The 25,538-nt window shown below is 38.2% G+C and overlaps 1 protein-coding gene across 3 annotated transcripts in view; it reads left to right on the forward strand.

Annotated features, from left to right (window-relative positions):
- Window positions 1-24,865, forward strand: part of SPTLC2 (serine palmitoyltransferase long chain base subunit 2) — a 120,846-nt gene extending 95,981 nt beyond the window's left edge. The window contains exons 10-12 of one of the 3 annotated variants that reach the window (XM_036913038.2): window positions 16,661-16,796; window positions 18,857-18,986; window positions 24,480-24,865. In XM_036913038.2, coding sequence (XP_036768933.2) covers window positions 16,661-16,796; window positions 18,857-18,986; window positions 24,480-24,599 — 386 coding nt within the window. In that variant the 3' untranslated portion in view covers window positions 24,600-24,865. Of the gene's footprint in view, window positions 1-16,660; window positions 16,797-18,653; window positions 18,836-18,856; window positions 18,987-24,479 lie in introns of those variants that run through there. The other 2 variants (XM_036913039.2, XR_005030429.2) reach the window with 2 other exon arrangements.
- The last annotated feature ends 673 nt before the right edge of the window (window positions 24,866-25,538 follow it).

Here is a 25,538-nt window from a genome sequence, read left to right on the forward strand (position 1 = left end):
TTTTTGGGCTGCTGCATTCTTAGTATAAATTCTTAGAAGTGGGATTCCTGAGTCAAAAGGTATTTCTATTTTGAGCATTTTGAGGAGCCTTCATACTGCTTTCCACAATGGTTGAAATAATTTACATTCCCACCAGCAGTGTAGGAGGGTTCCCCTTTCTCCACAACCTCACCAACATTTGTTGTCGTTTATCTTTTCAATGATGGCGATCCTTACTGGCGTGAGGTGGTATCTCATTGTGGTTTTAATTTGCATTTCTCTGATGAAAAGCAATGGGGAGCATCTTTTCATGTGTCTGTTGGCCATCTGAATTTCTTTTTTGGAGAACTGTCTGTTCAGTTCCTCTGCCCGTTTTTTAATTGGATTATTTGCTTTTTGTTTGTTGAGGTGCGTGAGCTCTTTATATATTTTGGATGTCAACCCTTTATCGGATCTTTCATTTATGAATATATTCTCCCATACTGTAGGATACCTTTTTGTTCTATTGATGGTGTCCTTTGCTGTACAGAAGCTTTTCAGCTTGATATAGTCTCACTTGTTCATTTTTGCTTTTGTTTCCCTTGCCCGGGGAGATATGTTCATGAAGAAGTCAGTCAGTCATGTTTATGTCCATGAGATTTTTGCCTATGTTTTCTTCTAAAAGTTTTATGGTTTCGTGACTTACATTCAGGTCTTTGATCCATTTCGAATTTACTGTTGTGTATGGGGTTAGACAGTGATCCAGCTTCATTCTCTTACATCTAGCTGTCCAGTTTTGCCAGCACCATCTGTTGAAGAGACTGTCGTTTCCCCATTGTATGTCCATGGTTCCTTTGTCATATATTAATTGGCCACATATGTTTGGGTGAATGTTTGGAGTCTCTATTCTGTTCCACTGGTCTGTGGCTATGTTCTTGTGCCAGTACCAAATTGTCTTGATTACTGTGGCTTTGTTACAGAGCTTGAAGTTGGGGAGCGAGATCCCCCCAACTTTATTCTTCCTTCTCAGGATTGCTTTGGTTATTCGGGGTCTTTGGTGGTTCCATATGAATTTTTGGGCTATTTGTTCCAGTTCATTGAAGAATGTTATTTTCTGTCTGGTGGATCTATCCTTTGGGGTGAGTGGTGTGTTGAAGTCTCCCAAAATGAATACATTGCTTTCTATTTCCTCTTTTAATTCTGTGAGTATTTGTTTCACATATGTTGGTGCTCCTGTATTGGGTGCATATATGTTTATAATGGTTATATCCTCTTGTTGGACTGAGCCCTTTATCATTATGTAGTGTCCTTCTTTATCTCATGTTACTTTCTTTGTTTTGAAGTCTATTTTGTCTGATACTAGTATTGCAACACCTGCTTTTTTCTCCTGTTGTTTGCATGAAATATCTTTTACCATCCCTTGACTTTTAATCTGTGCATTTCTTTAGGTTTGAGGTGAGTGTCTTGTAAGCAGCATATAGATGGGTCTTGCTTTTTTATCCATTCTATTTCTCAGTGTCTTTTGATTGGTGCATTCAGTCCATTTACATTTGGGGTGATTATTGAAAGATATGTACTTATTGCCATTGTAGGCTTTAGAATCGTGGTTACCAAAGGCTCAAGGTTACCTTCTTTACTACCTTACTGTCTAACTTAACTCGCTTATTGAGCTATTATAAACACAGTCTGATGATTATTTCTCTCCCTTCTTATTCTTCCTCCTCCGTTCTTCATATGTTGGGTGTTCTGTGCTCTTTTTAGGAGTGCTCCCATCTAGAGCAGTCCCTCTAAAATCCCTGTAGAGGTGGTTTGTGGGAGCCAAATTCCCTCAACTTTTGCTTGTCTGGGAATTGTTTAATCCCTCCTTCATATTTAAATGATAATCGTGCAAGTATCCTTGGTTCAAGTCCCATGTGTTTCATTGAATTAAATATATCATGCCATTCTCTTCTGGCCTCTGAGGTTTCTGCTGAGACGTCTGATGATAGCCTGATGGGTTTTCCTTTGTAGGTGACCTTTTTTCTCTCTCTGGCTGCCTTTAATACTCTGTCCTTGTCCTTGATCTTTGCCATTTTAATTATTATGTGTCTTGGTGTTGTCCTCTTTGGGTCCCTTCTGTTAGGATTTCTGTGTGCTTCTGTAGTCTGAGCAACTATTTCCTCCCCCAGTTTGGGGGTGTTTTCAGCAATTATTTCTTCAAAGACACTTCTATCCGTTTTTCTCTCTCTTCTTCTTCTGGTACCCCTATAATGCGGATATTGTTCCTTTTGGATTGGTCACACAGTTCTCTTAATATCGTTTCCTTCCTGGAGATCCTTTTATCTCTCTCTGTGTCAGCTTCTATGCATTCCTGTTCTCTGGTTTCTATTCTGTCAATGGCCTCTTGCATCTTATCCATTCTGCTTATAAATACTTCCAGAGATTGTTTCACTTGTGTAATCTCCCTCCAGACGTCATCCATTAGCTGTTGTATATTTCTCTGCAGCTCCGTCAGCATGTTTATGATTTTTATTTTGAATTCTTTTTCAGGAAGACTGGTTAGGTCTATCTCCTTCTCAGGGGTTGTGATTTTGTTCTGTATCAAATTATTTTGCCTTTTCATGGCGATAGAGATAGTTTGCGGAGCTGGCGCAAGTGATGGCTGGGAGAACATCCCTTCTTGTTGGTTTGTGGCCCTCCTCTCCTGGGGGAACAGCGACCTCTAGCAGCTTGTGCTGGGCAGCTGCGTGCAGATGGGGCTTCTCATTCTTGCCCGGCCGCTATGGAGTTTAGCTCCGTGGTTGCTGTGGGCGTGGCCTGCCTCGGGCTGCTGCTCTGATATGGTGGAGCTGTGTTGGAGGGGAAACGGCCAGGAGGCTGTTTATCTTCATGAGGGGCCTCCGAGCTGCCCTGCTGTCCAGGGGGTTAGGGTGCCCAGAGTTCACCGGGATTCTCAGCTGCTGGGCTAAGTGCCCTGGGACTCTTGCGTCCAGCTGTGGGGTCCCTGTCCCTTTAAGACTTTCAAAAAGCACTCTCTTTTCTTTGTACCAGGGGCGCCGGCTGCGGGGACCTGCTCACAGGTCTTACTGTCCTGTTTCCCTAGTTTCCAGCACCCCATGCGTGCACTGTGTCTGTGCTTTGGTGTGGATGGCTAGGGCTGGGTGTTTAGCAGTCCTGGGCTCCATCTCCCTCCCCACACCGACACCTCTCCTTCCCCCGGGAGCTGGGGTGAGGGGTGCTCGGGTCCCTCCAGGCCACGGCTCATATCTTACCACCTTCACGAGGCGCTGGGTTCTCTCAGGTGTGGATTCAGTCTGGCTGTTGTCCTGTGTCTTCTGGTCTCTCTTTTAGGAAGAGTCATATTTGTTGTATTTTCAAAAATATATGCGGTTTTGGGAGGAGATTTCCACTGCTCTACTCATGCCGCCATCTTGGCTCTCCCTTCTTAATAGTTTTGTATCTTAAAGTTAGGCTGCCCAGAGTCTTCAGGAATGTTAGTAGTCCCCAAATTCAGCTTTCTCAGTGTTTGCTTTTAAGTTTCTCTAAGAAATCCTGAAGTGTATTTACAACTACTTTATATGTACAGTTTCTTTTCAACTCTTGGTGAACATATCAATAAATTGGTCATCTTTCTCAAAAATGAGCACTTTTATTTTAATTGACAAAACTGAGATTGATGAAATAGTTCATCTTTTATATAGAGTAATATGTGGAACAAAATAACATGATCTGTTATAACTGTTTTAGATGTGTGTATTTTCTTTTTTTATTTATTTTTTATTTTTTTTTATTGAAGGGTAGTTGACACACAGTACTACATTACATTAGTTTCAGGTGTACAACACAGTGATTCAACATTTATATACATGATAATTCTAGGTACCAGCTATCACCATACCAAGTTGTTACAATATTTTGACTATATTCCTTATGCTATACATTACATCCCGGTTACTTATTTATTTTACAATTGGAAGTGTGTTTATATATATATATTTTTTGTGAGGGCATCTCTCATATTTATTGATCAAATAGTTGTTAACAACAATAAATTTCTGTATAGGGGGGTCAATACTCAATGCACAATCATTAATCCACCCCAAGCCTAATTTTCGTCAGTCTCCAATCTTCTGATGCATAACGAACAAATTCTTACATGGAGTACAAATTCTTACATAGTGAATAAGTTACATGGTGAACAGTGCAAGGGCAGTCATCACGGAAGCTTTCAGTTTTGTTCATGCATTATGAACTATAAACAGTTCAAATATGAATATTCATTTGATTTTTAAACTTGATTTATATGTGGATACCACATTTCTCTATTATTATGATTTTTAATATAATGCTGAAGTGGTAGGTAGATACGAGATAAAGGTAGAAAACAGAGTTTAGTGTTGTAAGAGAGCAAATGTAGATGATCAGGTGTGTGCCTGTAGACTATGTGTTAATCCGAGCTAGACGAGGGCAATAAACATCCATGTATGCAGAAGATTTCTCTCAGAACATGAGGGGGGAGGTTCTAAGCCTCACCTCTGCTGCTCCCCATTTTCTCACCAGATGGCCCCCTGCGACTGTGCCTGTCTTAGGTTGTTCCTCCCTTGAGGAATCTTACCCGTCTCTGGCTAACCAGTCATCTTCCGGGGCCATACAGGGAAATGTGAAGTTGGTAAGTGAGAGAGAAGCCTTATTGTTTGAAAAGGTTAGCTTTTTACTTCTTTGCATATTTATGCCCTGTGGCTTCTATGCCCAGCATTTGTCTTGAGGTGTCTTTACCACTTGGAAGAATTATGATACTCGGTAAATTCGACATGTGGCATGAGTTCTATTTAAAGGTTGTGATTAGGTAGGAAGAAGAAAAGCTATCGAAGTAGCAGGCAGAAGAAAACCTGGGAAGATTGATTATTTCTTTGACATATCTTCTTGTAGAGTAACTTCAGCATGGATAGGTTTTAAACTACTAATTAAATTGTGCACACACATTAACATAATAGGAAATATAGTTACATAACCAAAGCATACCTGTAATTACCAGCCATCTCCAGTGAAACCAAGAAAACCAGTTAGGCACCTTAGGCATTTGTGAAAACTTATCTATGATATGGTGGATATTGTCCAACTGAACTTGAACAGTCTGAGAGAATTCAGATAAATTAGAACAACCCATTCCTGGGGACTGTTCACATCCCATATGTTCTTTTAACAGTAAATAGTCTGTGGTTGTAAGATTTTGGAGTGCTACAATTTGCACTTCTCCTAATTCTTGGTTGAGTTCCAACAGTATAGATCCAGTCAAATTTGTTGTTTTACTGTATGCACAGGCCAGCTTAGATATCTCCTTCATCATTCCCATGGCAAGTCCAGGAACTAGTGGAATGAGTGCATCTACACCTGTGGCAGTGCGTGGATCTTTGTTGGGGTTTTTTTTTTTTTTGCTGATCATCTTCTGTCATGAGTCTTCCCGAGAGTGCTGATGTTCGAAGTTCTTTTTCATATCGTATCTTAGTTCATTTTCGGGGTAGCCCAATTAGGCTTTGATCCTCTGTATAAACACAAACAGACCCTTTGCCTACACTTTTATATGCCCTTTATATCATTGTGTAGAACTCATTGGAGGTCACCACTCAGGAACTGCTTTTTTTTTTTTTTTTTATCATTAATCTACACTTACATAGATGTGTGTATTTTCTTAAAAATCAGTAACAGTTATAATGTGGATTCAAAATTAAATTGATTTCCTCTAGGAAATCACCAGAGACTTCAGAACAGTTTTTATTACTGTTGGTATCAAATCTAAATGTTCACTTGCTAACCCACTTCCCTTTTCTTGGAAGAAATAAGAGTCATTTTTGGACCTCTAACTTGCTGATTAAGTGGAGTCAGGAATCCCTGCAATTCTCCCTGTTAAAGGATATACTTGCACATGTAAGGAATGCACTGTTTACCTAGGGTCTGTTTAGTTCAGGAATATCTTAAGTCCTGGTAGAAAGAGTCCAGCCTTTCTTAAACTACTCCCTCTGCTTAGCTTCACCCGTTTTAAAATGGAAGTCACACCCTCTGCTTTCCAAAAGAACCTGTCCTTCTACTGTAATTCAGCAAAAGTGTTAGTCCTGAGAAATTATTATTTTCTCAGTGTTACCAGGTTTAGTGTTCATAATTTCAGATTCCAGTCTTCCTAGAAAGCATAGTTTCAGGAGAAGTAGAACCTTTGCTGTACACTGATAATATTACACTCACCCGTAGACATTACAGTTTTTTTAATCCCAGATCAACATTTTAATCCCACATCATGAGGTGAAGCATTTGGTCATGCTTGAGTACTACAGTGGTATCATTTTAACTTTTTCTTTGCTGAATAGTTCTGACTGCCATTGAACCCAAATAATTTCAATCATAATGTCTCATTGCTCTCTTAAAAGGCAATATTCCAGTGGGCAGTCTGAACTAGGTTTGTTAGTAATACTTTGGGCCAGCCATTCATCAGCGTCTCCCTCTTGGCAAAGTATGTAGGAGAAAAACCTAATACTAAAACAACTGTGTGTGGAAAAAAATGACTTTATGGGAGTGAAATTAGATGCACAGATAGAAAATAAATATTTTATGGTTGGTATTGTTTCACTTGTGCATTCATTCATATGATTATTTACAAAGAGGAAGAAAGGAAGGGCCAGCCCCTTTATGCTTTCATTTCCTGCCTTAGGGCAAGGGCTGTAACTCCCAAGTGCTATTTTCATAACATTTCCCCTTTGCTGCAAATTCTTGGAACACACAACACCAACACTTTTTATTTTTCCAGGTTTGTCTTTAAACAACGAAGGCTGAGAAGTGAATATCTGAGCCCACCCCTGTAATATTTAGATGGTTCTGTTTTGGTTTTATTTTTAAGTCAGAGGGTGATTATTAAATAGTAGTTGAATATATTTAAAATTATAGATTAAGGAATCAGAAATTAACTTCATTCCAGTTAACTTCAGTCTTTCCAAGTACTTAAATTTTTACTGAAGTTTTGACATTCGTATAGTAAAGTTGCCAAATCTTAAGCAGGCAATTTAATGAATACATGCATACCTGTCTAACCACCATCCAGTTCCTAATATGGACCACTGCCAGTATCCCAGAAGGTGATCGTGTGCCTCTTGCCAGACATAACAACCGCTGTTCTGACCTCTGTCACTGTATATTAGTTTTGCCTATTTTTGAACTTCATATAAATGGGATCTTACAGAACAGAGTACATGTAATTATTCTTTTCAATCTGGATCATTATGTCTTTGAGATACATCCACATGTTTGAGTGGATCAGTAATTCATCTTCATTGCTGTCTAGTATCCTGTTTGAAAATGTAACAGTTTATCCATTCTGCTGATTGGCCTTTCAGTTGTTTCCTGGTTTTTGCTGCTATTAAGAGTGGCATTCCTTGTACATGACTTTTGATACACAATTTGGTTGGGTATATGTGCTTAGGGGTGGAATTGCTCAGTCACAGAATTAGGCATATGTTTAGGTTCAGCATATTTGCCATTTTTACAAAGTACTAGAGGGTACCGTATTCTTGCCAACACTTGGTTTAGGCTTTCCAACTCCTTTAAAGACACATTTCCATTAGGGGAAATTAGAGATGGAAATAGAGAAAAGAAGAAACATTATTTATTCTTACTGCAAACTGTGAACAATATCATTTAAAGTGTTTATTCATTTCTTCCTTTTGCCCTACCTTCCCAGCCCAATATTTTGAGAATGTTTACTAAATTCCACCCAAGGAAAAATAAATGTACAAAAATGAGCAGGAAGAAGACCTAAATAAGTGGAGAGATATCTGTACTCATGAGTTGGAGGACTTAATATTGTTAAGAAGGTAGTACTCCCAAAATTTATCTAACAAAATTCCAGCTGCCTTTTTGTAGAAATGGCAAGCTGATCCTAAAATTCATATAGAAAATATATTGGTGGTTGCTCAGGGCAGTGGGAAGAGAGAAAGAGGCATGGGTAGTGACTGCTAGTGGGTATGGAGTTTGGGCAGTGATAAATTATAATGGTGATGGTTGCACATATTTGCAAATATACTAAAAAACCACTGAATTGTAAATTTTAAAATGGAATTTTAACAGGGTGTGAATTATAGAAATAAAATTCCAGAAAGGTAATGAAAGGGCCTACTGAGAGAGACCCTACTTAATCATAAGGGATTGCCTTTAATGTGCTGTTAATCAGTTAGCTGGTATTTTATATTGGGTTTTCCCACAGGTGATTTTATACTCTAAATATATCAGGTTGCTCCACATTTATATCTTCCTGTAGAGTTAATGAATAGTAATGAATCTATGGGAGGTAAAAATATTCACAAGATCATATAGGATATCTATCTCTAACTCAGGATTAGGGGTACAAGAGAAAAACCTGTGGTCCCTGTGAAGAAATAACCCTCAGGGCCAGTAGTTCTCAACCAACCAGGAACACTGTTGCCTTCCTGAGCCGCATTTGGAAAAATGTAGGGTCATTTTTGGTTGTTATAGACTTGGCTGTGGGGAGGTGCTTTGGCATTTATTACCAAAGGACCAGTGATTCTAAATGTTCTGCAGGCACTGGACTGCCTTTACAATCAGGAATTGTCATGCCCCAAATGCCAACAGCAGTCTTATTGAGAAACACTGGCTACAGTTGACTGAAAGTTTGCAGATGCCCCCACTTTGGAAGATGGGGGATGGTAGAAATCTTAGAATGGAAATTGGAAAGGAGAATGTAGGATGGAAGGAAGTCTCTGGGCATGACCTCTTGCCCTGGGAGCAGATGGCACAGCACCAGAGAATCAAGGTGACGGTGGTCGGAGCCCCTGGGCTGGGGTGGCAGGAGCAGCATCGGTCCAGAAGCCTTCCTGAGTTGCAGGCGAGTCTCCCTGAGGTGGGCTGTGGTGGGGGGGTAGCAGGCGCCAGCAGTGACTTGTAATTAAGTCACTTCATCGTTTTCCTTTCGGGTTCCTACCTACAATTCCCTTTAGGCACCCCTACTTGATACAGAAGCTAGAGTGGATCAGTGAGTAGTAGTTAAGAGTGCAGTCTGTGGAACCACAAGAACCAGGGAGCTCAAATCTTGATTCTGCACTGAGTTACTTTGCTTCTCTGGGTGTTAGTTTGCTCAACTGTAAAATAACTCTTAAAGTTGCCTCTGTTTCGAGGTGAGACTTAGAACCTCACCCCCCCTGTTCTGAGAGAAATCTTCTGCATATGTGGATGTTTTATTGCCCTTGTCTAGCTTGGATTAACACATAGTCTACAGGCACACACCTGATCATCTACATTTGCTCTCTTACAACACTAAACTATGTTTTCTACCTTTATGTTGTATCTACCTACCACTTCAGCATCTTATTAAAAATAATAAAGAGAGAAATGTGGTATCCACATATAAATCAAGTATAAAAATCAAATGTGTATTCATATTTGAACTGACTGTTTATAGTTCATAATGCATGAGCAAAACCAAAAGTTTCTGTGATGACTGCCCTTGTACTGTTCACCATGTAACTTATTCACTATGTAAGAATTTGTTCTCCATGTAAGAACTTGTTCGTTATGCTTCAGAAGATTGGAGACTGACGAAAATTAGGCTTGGGGTGGATTAATGATTGTGCATTGAGCATTGACTCCCCTATACAGAATTTTATTGTTGTTAACAACCATTTGATCAATAAAAATGAGAGATGCCCTAACAACAACAACCAAGAAAAAGTACACACTTCCAATTGTAAAATAAATAAGCAACCGGGATGTAATGTATAGCATAAGGAATATAGTCAAAATATTGTAACAACTTGGTATGGTGATAGCTGGTACTTAGAATTATCATGTATATAAATGTTGAATCACTGTGTTGTACACCTGAAACTAATGTAATGTAATACTGTGTGTCAACTACCCTTCAATAAAAAATAATTATCTAAAAAAAAAAAAAAAAAAAAAAAAAAAGTTGCCTCTGTTTCTAAAAGGTTTTCTTTTTTAATTTAATTTAATGTTTATTTTTATTTTTTTATTAAGGTATTATTGGTATACACTCTTATGAGGGTTTCACATGAAAAAATTATGTGGTTACTACATTTACCCATATTACCAAGTCCCCACCCATACCCCATTGCATTCACTGTCCACCAGTGTAGTAAGATGCCACAGATCCACTATGTGCCTTCTCTGTCCTACACTGTCTTCCCCATGACCCCTCACACCATGTATACTAAACATAATACCCCTCAATCCCCTTCTCCCTCCCTCCCCACCCGCCCTCCCACACCCCTCCCCTTTGGTAACCACTAGTCCCTTCTTGGAGTCTGCAAGTCTGCTGCTGCTTTGTTCCTTCAGTTTCACTTTGTTGTAATACTCCACAAATAAAGGAAATCATTTGGCACTTGTCTTTCTCTGCCTTGCTTATTTCACTGAGCATAATATCCTTCACCTCCATCCTTGTTGTTGCAAATGGTAGGATTTGTTTCTTTCTTATGGCCAAATAGTATTCCATTGTGTATATGTACCACATCTTCTTTCCCATTCATCTACTGATGGACACTTAGATTGTTTCCATATCTTGGCTATTGTAAATAGTGATGCAGTAAACATAGCGGTGCATATGTCTTTTTGAATCTGAGAACTTGTATTCTTTGGGTAAATTCCTAGGAGTGGGATTCCTGGGTCAAATGGTATTTCTATTTCTAGTTTTTTGAGGAACCTCCATATTGCTTTCCACAATGATTGAACTAGTTTACATTCCCACCAGCAGTGTTGGAGGGTTCCCCTTTCTCCACATCCTTGCCAGCATTTATTGTTCTTAGTCTTTTCGATGCTGGCCATCCTAACTGGTGTGAGGTGATATCTCGTTGTGGTTTTAATTTGCATTTCCCTGATGATTAGCGATGTGTAGCATCTTTTCATGTGTCTGTTGACCATCTGAATTTCTTCTTTGAAGAACTGTCTCTTCATATCCTCTGCCCATTTTTTAATTGGGTTGTTTGCTTTTTTGGTGTTGAGGCATCTGAGTTCTTTGTATATTTTGGATGTTAACCCCTTGTTGGATATTCCGTTTACAAATTTATTCTCCCATACTGTAGGATGCCTTTTTGGTCTGTTGATGGTGTCCTTTGCTGTACAGAAGCTTTGTAGTTTGATGTAGTCCCATGTATTCATTTTTGCTTTTGTTTCCCTCGCTCAAGGAGATGTCTTCAGGAAGAAATTGCTCATGTTTATATTCAGGAGATTTTGCCTATGTTGTCTTATAAGAGTTTTATGGTTTCATGACTTACATTCAGGTCTTTGATCCATTTTGAGTTTTACTTTTGTGTATGGGGTTAAACAATAATCCAGTTTCATTCTCTTGCATGTAGTCTAAAAGGTTTTCTTAAAGCTTACTAAGTCTGTTCTTCCTCTCAGAAGTTACTGATGTAGTGTATGAAAGATGCTGTGTTTAATTGTTGAGCATGAAAGGAATTTGAATTCTGAGTCCAGGTTTTCTTGTCTCTTGAAAGTGTCATGATTACATCTAAGATATTTCTATCTGAAGACTGACTGAAGCCATGCGTGGGGCCATCTGTTCTGTTAGGGGGACCCTAAACTGAGAAAACCCCTATCTGCTTTGAGATTATGACCTCTGAGAAGGAGGGAGGGGGAAAAAGTTCTTTCATTTCAGATTCTTCCAGCCCATTACAGTTAATTGGAAAGTGTAAGTCTTAAGGAGTCGCAGTAATTTTATTTTATTTTTCCCAGGAAGGCAGATTATATCAGCATATCCAGGAAATCTAAGAACATTAGAAGCTGTGTAATGGAGTATAATGTGAATTAGGGGGTCAGCTTTGGCTGCACATCAATTATATTTGTGACCTTAATTTTGAAAGATTTCAGTTAACACCAGAAATGTGATTTTTGAAATTGCACTCAGACACATTTTGTTGGTTATAAGTTAAATAAAAACTCATCCACTAAATTGAAAATGATGCTGCTGTTGAAACAGGTGAATATGTGCTATGTTCTTTGAAGCATAAATTCTGAGTAGTTAGCACTAATATAATACCATTTAAGAAAAATGTCTGCTGCCTTCTGTATCCCATTCTTTGTACATAGATCTTATCTGTTGTTGTTTTTTTTTAAATGAGTCTTGAGACTTAAAATCTGCAGCTCGTAAAACACTATCTGTTCTGATTGATTCCTGTCTGAGAAGGCTTATGAAGTTTTATTTGAGTAATAATATAGTAGTTCCTTAAAACCTTAAGATTACATGGCTGAGAATCCCGATAAATCTGGATCAAAACTTGACAGAATCTTTCCAACTAAAAATGTCTGGAATGCATTTGGCACAACTTGAAAATCTAATGGAAGTAGTTAATAAACACAGCTCTCTAAATCCAATTCTACTTTATGAAAGTGATTTAAAGTTATTAATATGTAGTGGTTATTAATAGCAAGATAATTGTAATGCTCCTTTCACCTCCATCCTCTACCCTGTTTTGGACTATTTCCTTAAAAGAATTAAATCTAATATCACCACAACCTGTTGATTCTTCATGTTCATTACTTCCTTCCTAAGGATAAAATTTAATGCAAAGAAGTTGAGGACTAAAAACTATCCTGTTGAAGTTTTCTGCTACATTTTCTGAGAAATTAAATTACACACGTGTTTACTTTTCTTTCTCTTCCATGCCAAGCTGTAGATTTTTATGGAAGAGGTTCTAAAAATGGCTTCATTCCAGCAAACTGTATTGCATAAGCCCAAAAGAACAGCAACACAGTGAGGTACATTTGTCAAGTTAAGAAGAATTGGTAGGTTTTTCTCTAAATTGCTTTTAAGCTTTTTATCACCCTTAAAAGTAAAGATTTATGTTTGAAAAGAAGATGAGAATGCTGACCTCTTATAACATCTGTGTTCTTTCTGAGTCAAGGATAAAGAATTTTTAAAAGGTAGTATCTTTTTTTTTATTAGTCTAAACTTTTAAAGTCCATATTAGACCCATAATTGCTGCAACGTGGCAGTAAGAAAACTTAGAACTGAGCTAGCAGCTGGACTTAAATAGTAATTACACTTATTGCATTTGATACTTAATTCAAAATGGGCAACTGTTGTATTTGAAATTGAGTATCATCTCAATAAGGGACTGCTTTCCAATATGTGTAAATGCCAGAAAGCTTACTAATTTGTCTACATTTATTTGGCTGCTTTTTCTGTTAGTGTCTTTGAGATTATTAAGTCAAACCACAAGAAATTTCCTTTTTTAGGCCAAAATCAGTCAAATAACTTACAGTTTCACGGTTCAGTCTACTTACTAGCTTTGTTGGACACACAGACCAGTACATTTCTGGGACTCACTGTAACTGCCATTTTACTGAAGTTGATGCCTTTCTTTAGTGCTAGTCTGACTCTTCCACTCAGGCATTATTCCTCTGCTCACCAGTGGTAATTGTATTTGCTATTCAAGATGATTTTATTGGAAGAACTACTTTTTACTTGTCTCGTAGTCGCCCTATGTCTTCTTAGGCTCCTTTACCCAGTCATCCCTACCCCATTCATTGCCAGTAGGTGCTGTTTTAAAAATAAGATACAGATACTGTTACCCAAAAAAGGGCTAAATGTTGGAAAAACAATTTGTTGGTGTATAGGAAAAGAAGCACTGAGAGAAAACCTTGATCTGTCTCCTACTGAATGAAAGCCCTTCATGAATGTAATTTAACATCTGTGGGCCTGTTTCTTTATGCGGGAAGTGTAAATAGTTCATTCTTTTACCATATCAATCTAAAGCAGTTAGGATCAAGTGAAATCAAGCTGTTAATTGTTAATTGTAATAATTCTTCCCTTATTTGAGTGTGACTGAGATGCCTAAATATGTTAGGAGATTTTCTGTTCAGCTTTTTTTTTTTTAACTTTATGGCTGGCATCATGAAGGTTGATAATCTCAACTCTGTTGTCCATTAACACATAAATGTATAAACGAATGTGGTATATCTTTCTGAAGAAATACTATTCCGCAATAATGATATGTAAATTGGGGTTTTCAGTGCCTGTTCCTGGTATCCAGGTGGCTTATATGAGTGTTATTCTAGATATATTTTCCTCTGGGACTCTTGTCAGGGAACAAAGGACAATGAATGGTGAGACTGAGATTTCCTTTCGTTAAGGAAAACTTTCGTAGAATGATATAGTGGAAAAGTTAAGGTCTAAATCTCTTACCGTTTCTTCTTTTCCTTGATAATTTTTCTTGGTATCTTTGGAATGAGAAAAAAACATTTTAACAGAATTTAGTTGGTTTGTGGTAAGAAAAAGGTAGCAAGTTGCAAAATAATAAAGTGGGTACAGGAAAAACTAATGTATACTAATATGCTAATGTGTGGCTCGATTTTTAAAAACCATCTTTAGTGAGATCATATACATATAATAAATTTCACCAATTTTAAGTATAATTCCATGAATTTTGACAAATATGTATAGCCATGTAACCATACCACAGTTGAGGAATAGAATATTGTCACCTCCAGAAAGTTCCCATATACCCCTTTGCTGTCAGCCCTCTCTCTACCCCTTGGCAACCACTACTGTTTTCTGTCACTTTAATCATACCTTTTTTAGACTTTCCTCTGAATGAATTCACATAATGTTTGGTCTTTTGTGTCTGACTTATCTCATTGAACAATGCTTTTGAGATTCATCAGCATAGTTTCATGTATCAGTTGTTTCTTCCTTTTTATATATTTCCTTTCTCTTTTTATCGTGTCTCCTTTCCCTTTCTGAATATATGGAACATGTTTGTAACAGATTTTTGTGTTCTTGTCTGCTAATACTCTGTTACTTCTGGTCTGTTTTGATTTATTGACTTTTCTCCTGTTGGGTAAGTTATATTTTCCTATTTCTTTGAATTTTTTGTTATATGTCAGATGTTGTGAATTTTATATTACAGGGGGCTGTGTCATGTATTTATTCTTTTAGATAATGTTGGACTTTGTTCTGGGATTCAATTGGATCCTTTTGATTTGCTCTTACTAAAATTTGTTAGGGTAGGTCCAGAGCAACATTTCCTTTAGAGCTAGTGTAGTTCCCCTACTAGTGGGATTCTGAGGACTTTCCATTTGGGTGGGTGAAAATACAAACTATTCCCAACTCTGTATGAGCACTGGGGTATGTTCAGTCCGCTGCTTTCTGTGGGTGGGTCTTTCCCCAACCCGTGAGAGTCCTCATGTGTACAAGTCAGCACTCTGCCAAAGGATCAGGGGGACCCTTCTGTAGATCCCCAAAACTCTCTTTGCATCACCCTCCTCCCCTGTACACTGCGTAACTGATTCTAGCCACCTTAGCCTCCACAACTCCAATCTCTAGTGTCCTCACCTGACAAGACTAGGATCCCCCTCCCTGGAGAGCAGGCTGGGACCTGCCTCTAGGCAGTACAGGGGCAATCCAAAGGCTCTTTTCTTGTTTCTCTTTCCTGCAGCACAGTCCTACACTGCCTGTGGCCCAGTGTCTGAAAGCCATTGTTTTATATACTTTGCACAGTTTTCTGTTGTTCACCGCAGGGAGGTGAACTCAGCCCCTGGTACTCTATCATGGCTGGAAGTGGAAGTCTCTTCTGAATGCAAATGTATATTGGTATTTCTAGGGAAAAATTAGGGTATGTGGCTCATTAATTCTCAGTTTACTTAAATATAACACTGTGATGTCTGTTTTGTTATATGTAAGATGTATGTCATAAATTAAGTGATGTTCTTCAGTATTCACAACTAAACTAATCCAAGCTTAAGTGTTATTCTCTGTTGCCTTGAAATTATTTTCACAGAATATTACTTTTGGGTTATTTATAGCAATTTCTGATTAACTTATCTTTTGAAGTGTTTGATGATTATATTTTTTGAAATATGAAATTGCTGGCTTTCTAATAGATGTGAGAAATGACTGTAACCTTTCTTAATTGTGGGTGTCCGTAGTTCTGAAGGATATAAAACAGTTCTTAGCCCTTTGTAAGCTGGTCTTTTGAATTTATGGCTTGTTCTCTATAACAGCACAATTGTTTGGACATCTGTTCATAGATTGACCTGCCATAATGTCAAAGCCAGCACAAGTATTTAGTCAGCAGTTAGAGAAATGTATGTTTTAATCCATTTGTGTTTAGAGAAGATGAACAAAGTAGGATCAAAAATAAGATTTCATGTCATGATGGATATGCTGTTGCTGTCTGGTAGAAATGTTAGGGAAATGGTAACATAAAATCAACTCTTAGGAAAATTGGGGGCTCTAAATTTTTAGATTTCTCTAGTTTTATGTGTAAAATTTGCAGCAGAGTTAGTTGGGATGAATATTGAAGTTGAGAGACCTAGATTCTAGTCTCAGCCGTGCTGTGTGTTACCATATGACTTTGTGAGAGTCCTAATAGATAAGATTAAGATAATAATAAATGTCCTACCTACTCTAAAGGGATGGTAGAGTGTTAAATTAAGTAGTATTTATGAAGGGAAGAATGCTAATGTGCCATGGAAATATTAGTCATTTAAACTTTATTTTGTATATTATAAAATTTTCTGTCTGCACGAAGTATGAAAATACAAAGCAAGATATATTTGTTTATATTACATACAGTTTGCTGTGCAAAAATATTTTGTGTTGGAAAGAAACAAAGTATGGGACTGATAGAATGGAGGTAAAGGAGACTGCTGTCTTTTTTTCCGCTCCTTTTTTTAGTAGTATTTTGTTTCCCTCCCTGTGATTTTTCAGGCAAAGAGTGTATACAGCAGTTAGCTGAAAACACCAGATATTTCAGGAGACGCCTGAAAGAAATGGGCTTCATCATCTATGGAAATGAAGATTCTCCAGTGGTGCCTTTGATGCTCTACATGCCAGCCAAAATTGGGTACATTTTGTTGTAGATTATAGACTGGTCTCTCCTTAGACTTCAGAGTTTCCATGATGTGAGACTCAGGTTTATTTATTTTGTTAGGGAAAACTGTTTTGGCCTCCTTATTTAGCCTTCATTTGCTAGTTATGCTATAGGTTCAATAGTGGATTCCAGTTTGTAAAACACATTAATTTGTTAGTCTTCCCTTAAACAAACATTGGGTTTAATGCACTCTAGGGGGTTGAGATAGGTCAGTGTACAAGACACAAAAATAAAAACCCTTGTCCTTGGGGAATTTATTGTTTAGTGGGGCAAGAGCCAGACAAATGTAATAAATAATTAAATTATGTATTATGTTAGAAGGTGTTAGTTCCTATGGGAAAAAAATAGAGCAGGATATGGGAAGGTGGCCCTGTGGGTGGGCAGATAACAGTATTAAATGGGATGGCTGGGATGAGCTTCACTGGGAAGAGGAGATGACACCTGAGCTTGAAGGAGCTAAGAGAGTTAGCCACTTGGAGAAAGACGTTTCTGTGCAAAGGCAGTACGTAACACAGGAGCATGCTTGGCTGATGGAGGAATAGCAGAGAAGGAGTGGCACTGAAGTGCAGTGCCCGGGGGAGTACTGAGCCATAAGGCCAAAGTTGTTGTGCAGTTATAGCTGTGCAGATTACACCAGGCTTATATAATGGAAAGCTTTGCCCTGGAATAGCTTTCAATGTATTTGAGAAGTCCAGAGGTATAACCAAAACCAGTGACATTTGAAAAGCAAATATGAAGCAAACAAATAATTATTTGCAAATATTTGGGAAATTGGGAAAAGATGCTCAGTGAGGGAAAGAGTTCAGTTTCCAATAGGAAGTTGTATGGGCAGTTGGCATTATGACCTTCATAGGCGATGGTGGAAATGAACCAGAGCAGAGGTGTAGGATCTTCCCCATTCTTCTTTAAATAGACATATCATAAATAAATTGAGAGTTATCGAGTCTGGAGGACTGACTTAGTCTAGAAACCTTCCTTTAGAGAGGACTGTGTCTGATCTCTTCTATACAGGGAAGAAACTGTGTACATTAGAATTAAGTGAGATTTAGACAAGACAAGGCAGAATTGGAATAAAGCACTAGACAGTTTGGGAGCATGTGCTGAAGGTACTGGTTGCACTCGGTCATCCTTGACACAAAGGAAATACATTGAAGACATGTTACTGGTACTAGAGGGATGGGGAAAGGCTGGTGCCAATGTAATTAGTTACTAATGTAACTAAACCTGGATTTTTTATTTTCAAACAAGTGCTTTACACAGCTAAGGGAAACATCAGAAAGGAACAAGATAGGTCAACAAGAGAAAAAGAAAGAAAATTTAGTAAATAAAAAGATTTACATGAAAGTTAGACTTATGTTATTCAGACAAGATACAGATGTTGAGTAAGGTCACATGCTGCCAATTTGGCGTGGGGATGGGCACAGGGTTGTGGGGGTGGTTTAAGCAAGAATTGTGTAGCTGGGCAATCAGCTGAAGCCTGGGAATGAGCTAGTGTCACAAACACCAAAGGAAACCCTGAATTCCAAAGGTAGCTTGCCATCCAAGTTGATCAGAGAAATACCTGGTATGGAGGGCTAATGCTAGTCAGCCATTCTGCAAGCAGAATGATGTCCACGTTACAGCATATCCTCTGCATCCTTAATCTTAAGAATTTCCAAATTGCCAAGCCTAACATCTCAAGGACCAGGTTATAAATTCAAGTTCATTTTGAAGCCTCTGAACCACTGTTAACATGTCAGGGATACTTCAAGGCTACAGTTACAAATTACTTTGGACAAGCCCTCTTAAAAATTGGTCTCTGCCAACTCTATTCTTTTCATCTTCATGAAGGAAACCATTTGGGAGAAGACCACTTGAGGATTGAATAAGAGAAGTCTGTCAATTTTACCTTAAAAGAAGTTAGAGGAAATGCCTGCTAGAAGTCTCCTGATGCCTGTATCACTCAAGAGTTTAAATCATTCAGGACTCCAACATGTTTGTACTGTGTGCTTTATTACTCTCCCTGGTTTCTTTTCCTTGCTTTCCCTTTGCAGAGCCTTTGGACGGGAGATGCTGAAGCGGAATGTCGGTGTAGTTGTGGTGGGATTCCCTGCTACTCCAATTATTGAGTCCAGAGCCAGGTTTTGCCTGTCAGCAGCTCATACCAAAGAAATACTTGATACTGTAAGTAGATACTTTTCATCTTGATATAAATACACCTTACATTAAGGTCTGTCTATCGATGAAATTAATCATCTGTTGATCCTGATGTTCTTTGTGCAACTAAGGTGTTTACTGGCGAAACAGAAGAGGGAGTACACAATGCTGCTTAAAACATTGCTATTTACAAATTGTAAAACGATTAGCAAATATAACCGGACCCTGTGTGATCAGGGCCTGGGGAATTTTCTGGCTTCATCTATTCCACACTCTCCCTCATTATGGCCTCTACAACTGTACAGTTCTCTTTCTGCACTAGCTGTTTCTACTCTAAGCTTTCTTGTATGTTGTTCTGTTGTAGAATTTTCTCTCTAGAGCCTTCTCTCCCCTTTGCCTGGCTGACTTCAACTCATTCTTCACATCTCCACTTAAAGGAAACTTGCCTTAGGGTACTCTCATACCCTCTGCCTGGATGTTTCTTGGACTCTTAAGATTCCTACTTAGTAAATTCTTTAACCTATAATTATTCAGTGGCCATCAACTCCACTAGATTAAATCTTGAGGATAGGGACTGCGTCTGTTCGCTCATTATATATTCCCAGGACCTACCAGAGTGCGAGGCAGGTGTTATTACTAAGTTTAATTAATTATGGTCTCTTAATATATTCTCATCTCTTGATATTCTTTTAATATGCTACTATTTCACATCTAAGACTTCAGACTTTAAATAAGGGCTGCTTTCTGGGAGTTCATAGAGCTCTAGAACATGGTATTTGCATAAAATTAGTTGCTAGAAATAGTTATTCCTTCATAGAGCTAGGAATCTTGAAGAATATTGTGAATGTATGTTTTTGAAAGTTCATTATAACAATTTAATTGACATTTTAAATTTCTGAACAGCCAAAGACTTTGATTTTTCCTTAATTCTATATAAGAAAATTTCTACAAGTATAAGCATATTCTTAATCACATTCTCACGGCCTTGGGCTCACTTTGTTTTTCTTTTATTACACCTTTCAGATTTTTTCAGTAGATTTTCACATTTCTCAAAAATCTAAAATTTCTGCATTGATTCTTTTTTTTAACCCAGTGATATTTGGTTATATCACTTCTACTCTGTTTTCTTCTATTTGATTCTATATGGATGTTTAGAAGTTTTGACATACCTTTTTAAAACTGTGTCCTTATAAGCAATGACATTAGTAGTATATCTTCTAACAACAATTCTGACTCCTGAGAACCATACACATTTATGAAAGAACTTGGATGCAACCAGGATGCCTAAGTAGGTTTGTGTTGCCAATAAATACATTTGCCAGTTGCAAGTTCCAATCCTTTCCCTAAGGTCCCCTGGCAGGACTGTTTGACTTTGCCTTTCATTTAGCTTTTTGAAAGCATAAAGTGCATTTTTTTTACATCATAGGCTTGTTGAAGTCATTTTGTCTTAGGATGTTTTATGGTACTAAACATGAGCTTGTGACATAAAATGAATTTTCATTTAGTAATGGGCCCCATGACATTTATATATATGTGTGTGTGTATATATAAATGCCATAAAATAGACACACACACGTGACCTTACGGAGCTGAGTATATTCAGCAAAGTTGCACATCAACACACAAAAATTAGTGTGTTTCTGTGCACCAGCAATGAACAAATGAAAAAGAAATTAATAAAATTTCATTTATGGTAGCATTCAAAAGAATCAAATGCCTAGGAAGAAATTTTACTGAGGAGGTGAAAGACTTGCATACTGAAAACTATGAAATACTGCTTAAAAAAAAAAAGGAAAGAAGACTTAAATAAATGGAAAGACATCCCATATTCATGGGTTGGAAGATTTAATATCATTAAGATGAAAGTACAGCATGGTCTATACCAGTGCCATCCCTATAAAAATTTCAATGGCCATTTTTTGCAGAAATAGAAAAACTGATCCTCAACTTCATATGAATCTGTAAGGGGCCCCAGATAGGCAAAACTGTATTCAAAAAGAAAACTGAAGTCAGAAGATTCAAACTTCTAATTTCAAAACTTACTGCAAAACTACAATAATTAAGACAGTGGGGTACTAGCATAAGGTAGACATACAGACCAATAGATTAGAAGAGTCCAGATAAACCCAAGCATCCACAGCCAGTTGATTTTCAACAAGGGAGCCAAGACTAGTTAATAGAGAAAGAATCATCTCTTCAACAAATGGTATTGGAAACTGGATAACCACATGCAAGAGAATAAAGTTGGACCCCCTACAACATGGATAAACCTGAAAACATGCTAAGTAGAAGAAGCCAGGCACAAAAGAGCACATTTATATGAAATGTCCAGAATAGGCAAATCCACGGGGTCAAGTAATAAACTGGTGGTTGTTGTGGCCTGGGTGGGAGGAGGAGTGAGGATGAGAGTGCGGGGTTTCTTTCTGGAGGTAATTAATACTACTTTAAAATTAGATAGTGATGCAGGGCATAAATCTGCAAAGAAGTAAAAAGCTAACCTTTTCAAACAATAAGGCTTCCCTCTCACTTACCAACTTCACATTTCCCTGTATGGCCCCGGAAGATGACTGGTTAGCCAGAGACGGGTAAGATTCCTCAAGGGAGGAACAACCTAAGACAGGCACAGTCGCAGGGGGGCCATCAGGTGAGAAATTGGGGATCAGCAGAGGTGAGGCTTAGAACCTCACCCCCCTGTTCTGAGAGAAATCTTCTGCATCCGTGGATGTTTTATTGCCCTTGTCTAGCTTGGATTAACACATAGTCTACAGGCACACACCTGATCATCTACATTTGCCCTCTTACAGCACTAAACTATGTTTTCTACCTTTATCTTGCATCTACCTACCACTTCAGCATTTTATTTAAAAATAATAATAATAATAATAATAATAATAATAATAATAATAATAAGGGAGAAATGTGGGATTCACATATAAATCAAGTATAAAAATCAAATGAATATTCATATTTGACCTGATTGTTTATAGTTCATGATGCATGATCAAAACCGAAAGTTTCTGTGATGACTGCCCTTGTACTGTTCACCATGTAAGAACTTGTTCATTATGTAAGAATTTGTTTACCATGTAAGACCTTGTTCGTTATGCTTCAGAAGATTGGAGACTGTTGAGAATTAGGCTTGGGGTTGATTAATGATTGTGCATTGAGCATTGAGTCCCCTATACAGAATTTTATTGTTGTTAACAACCATTTGATCAATAAATATGAGAGATGCCCTCTCAAAAAATAAATAAATAAATAAATAAATAAAATAAAAATTTTTTAAAAATTAGTGATGAAAATTGTAGAACCCCATGAATATACTAAAAAGCTCTGAATTGTACACTTCAGAAAGGTGAATTTTGTGGCATGTAAATTATTTTAATAAAGCTGTTTTTTTGTGTTTTTTTAAAAAAATGAGAAGGTCAAGGTTATAGCCTTGGGCACAGCTATCCTAATATTCTCCTACTCAAGGACCAAACTCAACCCATACTAACACGTTTTTTCCCTAAGTATCCACCTTACCCTCTGAACCAGAGGTTCATTATTGACTATTTGCTAACAAATGGTGGTACTTGTAATGGTTCCTTATTCCTAATTAACCATATAGCCCCACATAATGGCCAGCAGTTTCTAGTTACAGTTTTATCTTTTATGTAAATAAAATCTGTTCAGCTGAAATACTTGGATGGGGCCAGAGAAAATCATATAATCTAGGTCCCTTTGGGCTACTGTGGGGTTTTTTCCTGTCTGTTTTCTTTTTTATATTGATGAAAAAAATACTAGTTTTTTCTGAAGTCAGTTCATAAATGTCCTTTGTGATGTTAGTGATCTTGTGTTGTTTAAAATTAATAAATCTTGCAACAGAGGTCAGGGAAAAATGGTTAATGGGTTCTCCCAGCTGAAATTCAATCTTAAAGTATTTCCTTGTGGAGCTTTCAGTTAAACCTCTTCTCAGATCCTCACTGTTCTGATAGCATATTGAAATCCAGCTCTTATTTGCCTTTTATATTTTTCACATAGAGATTTTTTTACAATTCAAGAATAAGGAATACTATTTACTGTTGGTTTTTTTTTCTCTACAAACACTGATTTTAAAGTTAATTTAAGAACAGGTGTGTCTTTTTACTAATAATCAGTTATTTCCTTTTCTGAAACAGAGGGCAGGCATTTTCATATGGAATTATAACCATAAGAGTGGACAGAAAGTTTATATGATGTAATGAAAATTTGGAGTCACGCCCAGGCAACAAGTCTTCTACTTCTCACCTTACAGTTTCTCAGTCTAATGAGATGGTCTCACAGGTAGAACCACTGTCTCCTCAGCTGAGGCCCTTTCACCCCAGATTTGTTATTAGACCCGCCAGGTAGCATGCACAGGTTCTTAGGAAGTGAATTACAGGGCTGGAGAGCAGCCATGAGTTTAAAACTGCATCCTGTGACCTGTGCTAGCTGCTTTCATTAGAAAGCCTTAGAATCTAGGATTCCAGAATTTTTGCTGTCTTCCTTGTATTTCTCTGAGAGGTATCTGGAACTTAGGGTTTCCTTGTCCTTCCATTAAATTTTTTCTGAGAAATTCTGAATGCATATCCCTCCTTATGTTGGGGCCCTCTGTTCTGACTCTCTGAGTGCTGCTTTTGGGGAAGGGTATCTCTGTGCATTGACTATGGTATGTGTACTTTGCTGTATATAGGTTATACTTCAACCAAGAGTTCATTTTTTAAATACGTATAAGAAACCATATACAGATTATCTCTACCAGGCAGGATTAGAATTGCATTCAGGAAGAAACTTTTTATTTTATAACGTCTTAATGTGTGGTTTTTTTATAAGAAACATATTTTCTTTGAAAACTAAGAAAGTAAGTTTTACAGAAAAGGAAGTTACACTGAAATAGACTTTTGATGGGAAAGCTGCTTCTCAAGATCAGGATTTCAGAGTTTAAAATCAGACCTGAATTTGAATTGTGGCTGTTGTTCCCCTGTTACTTCACCTACACCCTGTCCCTCACCCACCCAGGGCCTCCTAACGGCCTCCACTTGCTCTCACTGAGTCTGTGCAGCGGTCCACTTCTGGGACTCTTCTTCATTTTGCATCTAGGAAGCATCTCAACACAGACTTCTCATCAGTTTTCTAGTGGTTTGATAATAGAAAGGGCACATACTTAAGAATAAAAGTAAAGATGACCAATTGTAGCCAGCCTGGTGAGTTCAGGGAGCATATTCGTTTTTCTACCAAAAGGAATACTTTTGGTAGAAAAAGGACATACTTTGATGAATTATACCCTTTATCCTGCATACCTGCTATTTACAACCCATTATTCGTGGTCAGCCTGACGTCCTTGCTCAAAAAGCAGATCTTTTCACAGCTGTACCATAGTCTGATCAGAGCAAATGCACTAGACACAAATGGTCTCACTAAAGGATAATCTTGCCATGATTGCTTTCAGAGAAATAAAGCATGAGCATGCCTTCATCGTGCTGGCTTTGGCTAACCTCCTCTCGGTCTTATGTATTTTAGGCTTTAAAGGAGATAGATGAAGTGGGGGACCTATTGCACCTGAAGTATTCCCGTCATCGGTTGGTGCCTCTACTGGACCGGCCCTTTGACGAGACTATATATGAAGAGACAGAAGACTGAGCCTTTTTGGTGCTCCCTTAGAGGAACCCTCCCTCACCCAGGACGGTGTGTGGCCTTTCTGAGCCAGTTCCAGGAACCACACGTCTGTGGCCATCTCGTGTGAAAGACATTTCCTTAACTACTGACTATGGCCCCTCAACTCTAAGTGGCATTTTGTAAATAGTGAAAAAACTGCTTCCCATCCTTCCTTTGCTACATTTCACCTTTTAAAAAAAGAGGTGACTCACTTTGCTTTTTTGTCCATTAAAAAATATTTTATAACTCTTCTATTTGTGAAATCGCACTGACCCTAGCCTGTCTCTGGCTAACCACGCAGGCCATCACCCACTCCCAGCACCTCCCACCAGGTCCTGGTGACTCCCTGGCCCTTAAGGAGCAGGTGCCTTCCACTTCAGTCCAGGTCTCAGAGGTTGCCATCCTTGAAATCCTTATTTAACAAGTCAAGTAATCGCTCTTCCTTTAGTCTTAAGTTTAGCCATTTAAGAAAAACAGTAAACACTAGCACTGCTAAAAGTCCTCATTGTGTCACTTGCCTGGCCAGAAGCCTCCCAGGGCTTGTTCCATTTTGCTCTTGTCATGAGATGATCTCTTCCTCTGCCATCAAATATTTCTTAGGAACTGTCATTGTCTGAGGGTATGTCCAGTTTCTGGGTTTTTCCCAAGCTCTCACCTAACATTCCCACCCCCTATTTAAAACAACTGGTTGTAGAAGCGCGTACGTTGCACCCTTCTCAGACCTCTGTGGTGAAGCTGACTCTTGTCCTGCTAGTCTGTGTACAGAGCAGCTCGATTCCCTGCACAATTGGTGTAAAGGGGCCGGGCTGCATGGGAAGACCTGATGACAGCCAGCACCACTTCTGGGATTTGGTCCATAATGCTTTTTCTTTCTACTTTCAGAATTAGGACAGTCTATGCCTGCCTGGTCTGGGTCCAGATTAG

The sequence above is a fragment of the Manis pentadactyla genome, chromosome 11, assembly GCF_030020395.1.
Source record: "Manis pentadactyla isolate mManPen7 chromosome 11, mManPen7.hap1, whole genome shotgun sequence".
NCBI lineage: Eukaryota > Metazoa > Chordata > Mammalia > Pholidota > Manidae > Manis > Manis pentadactyla.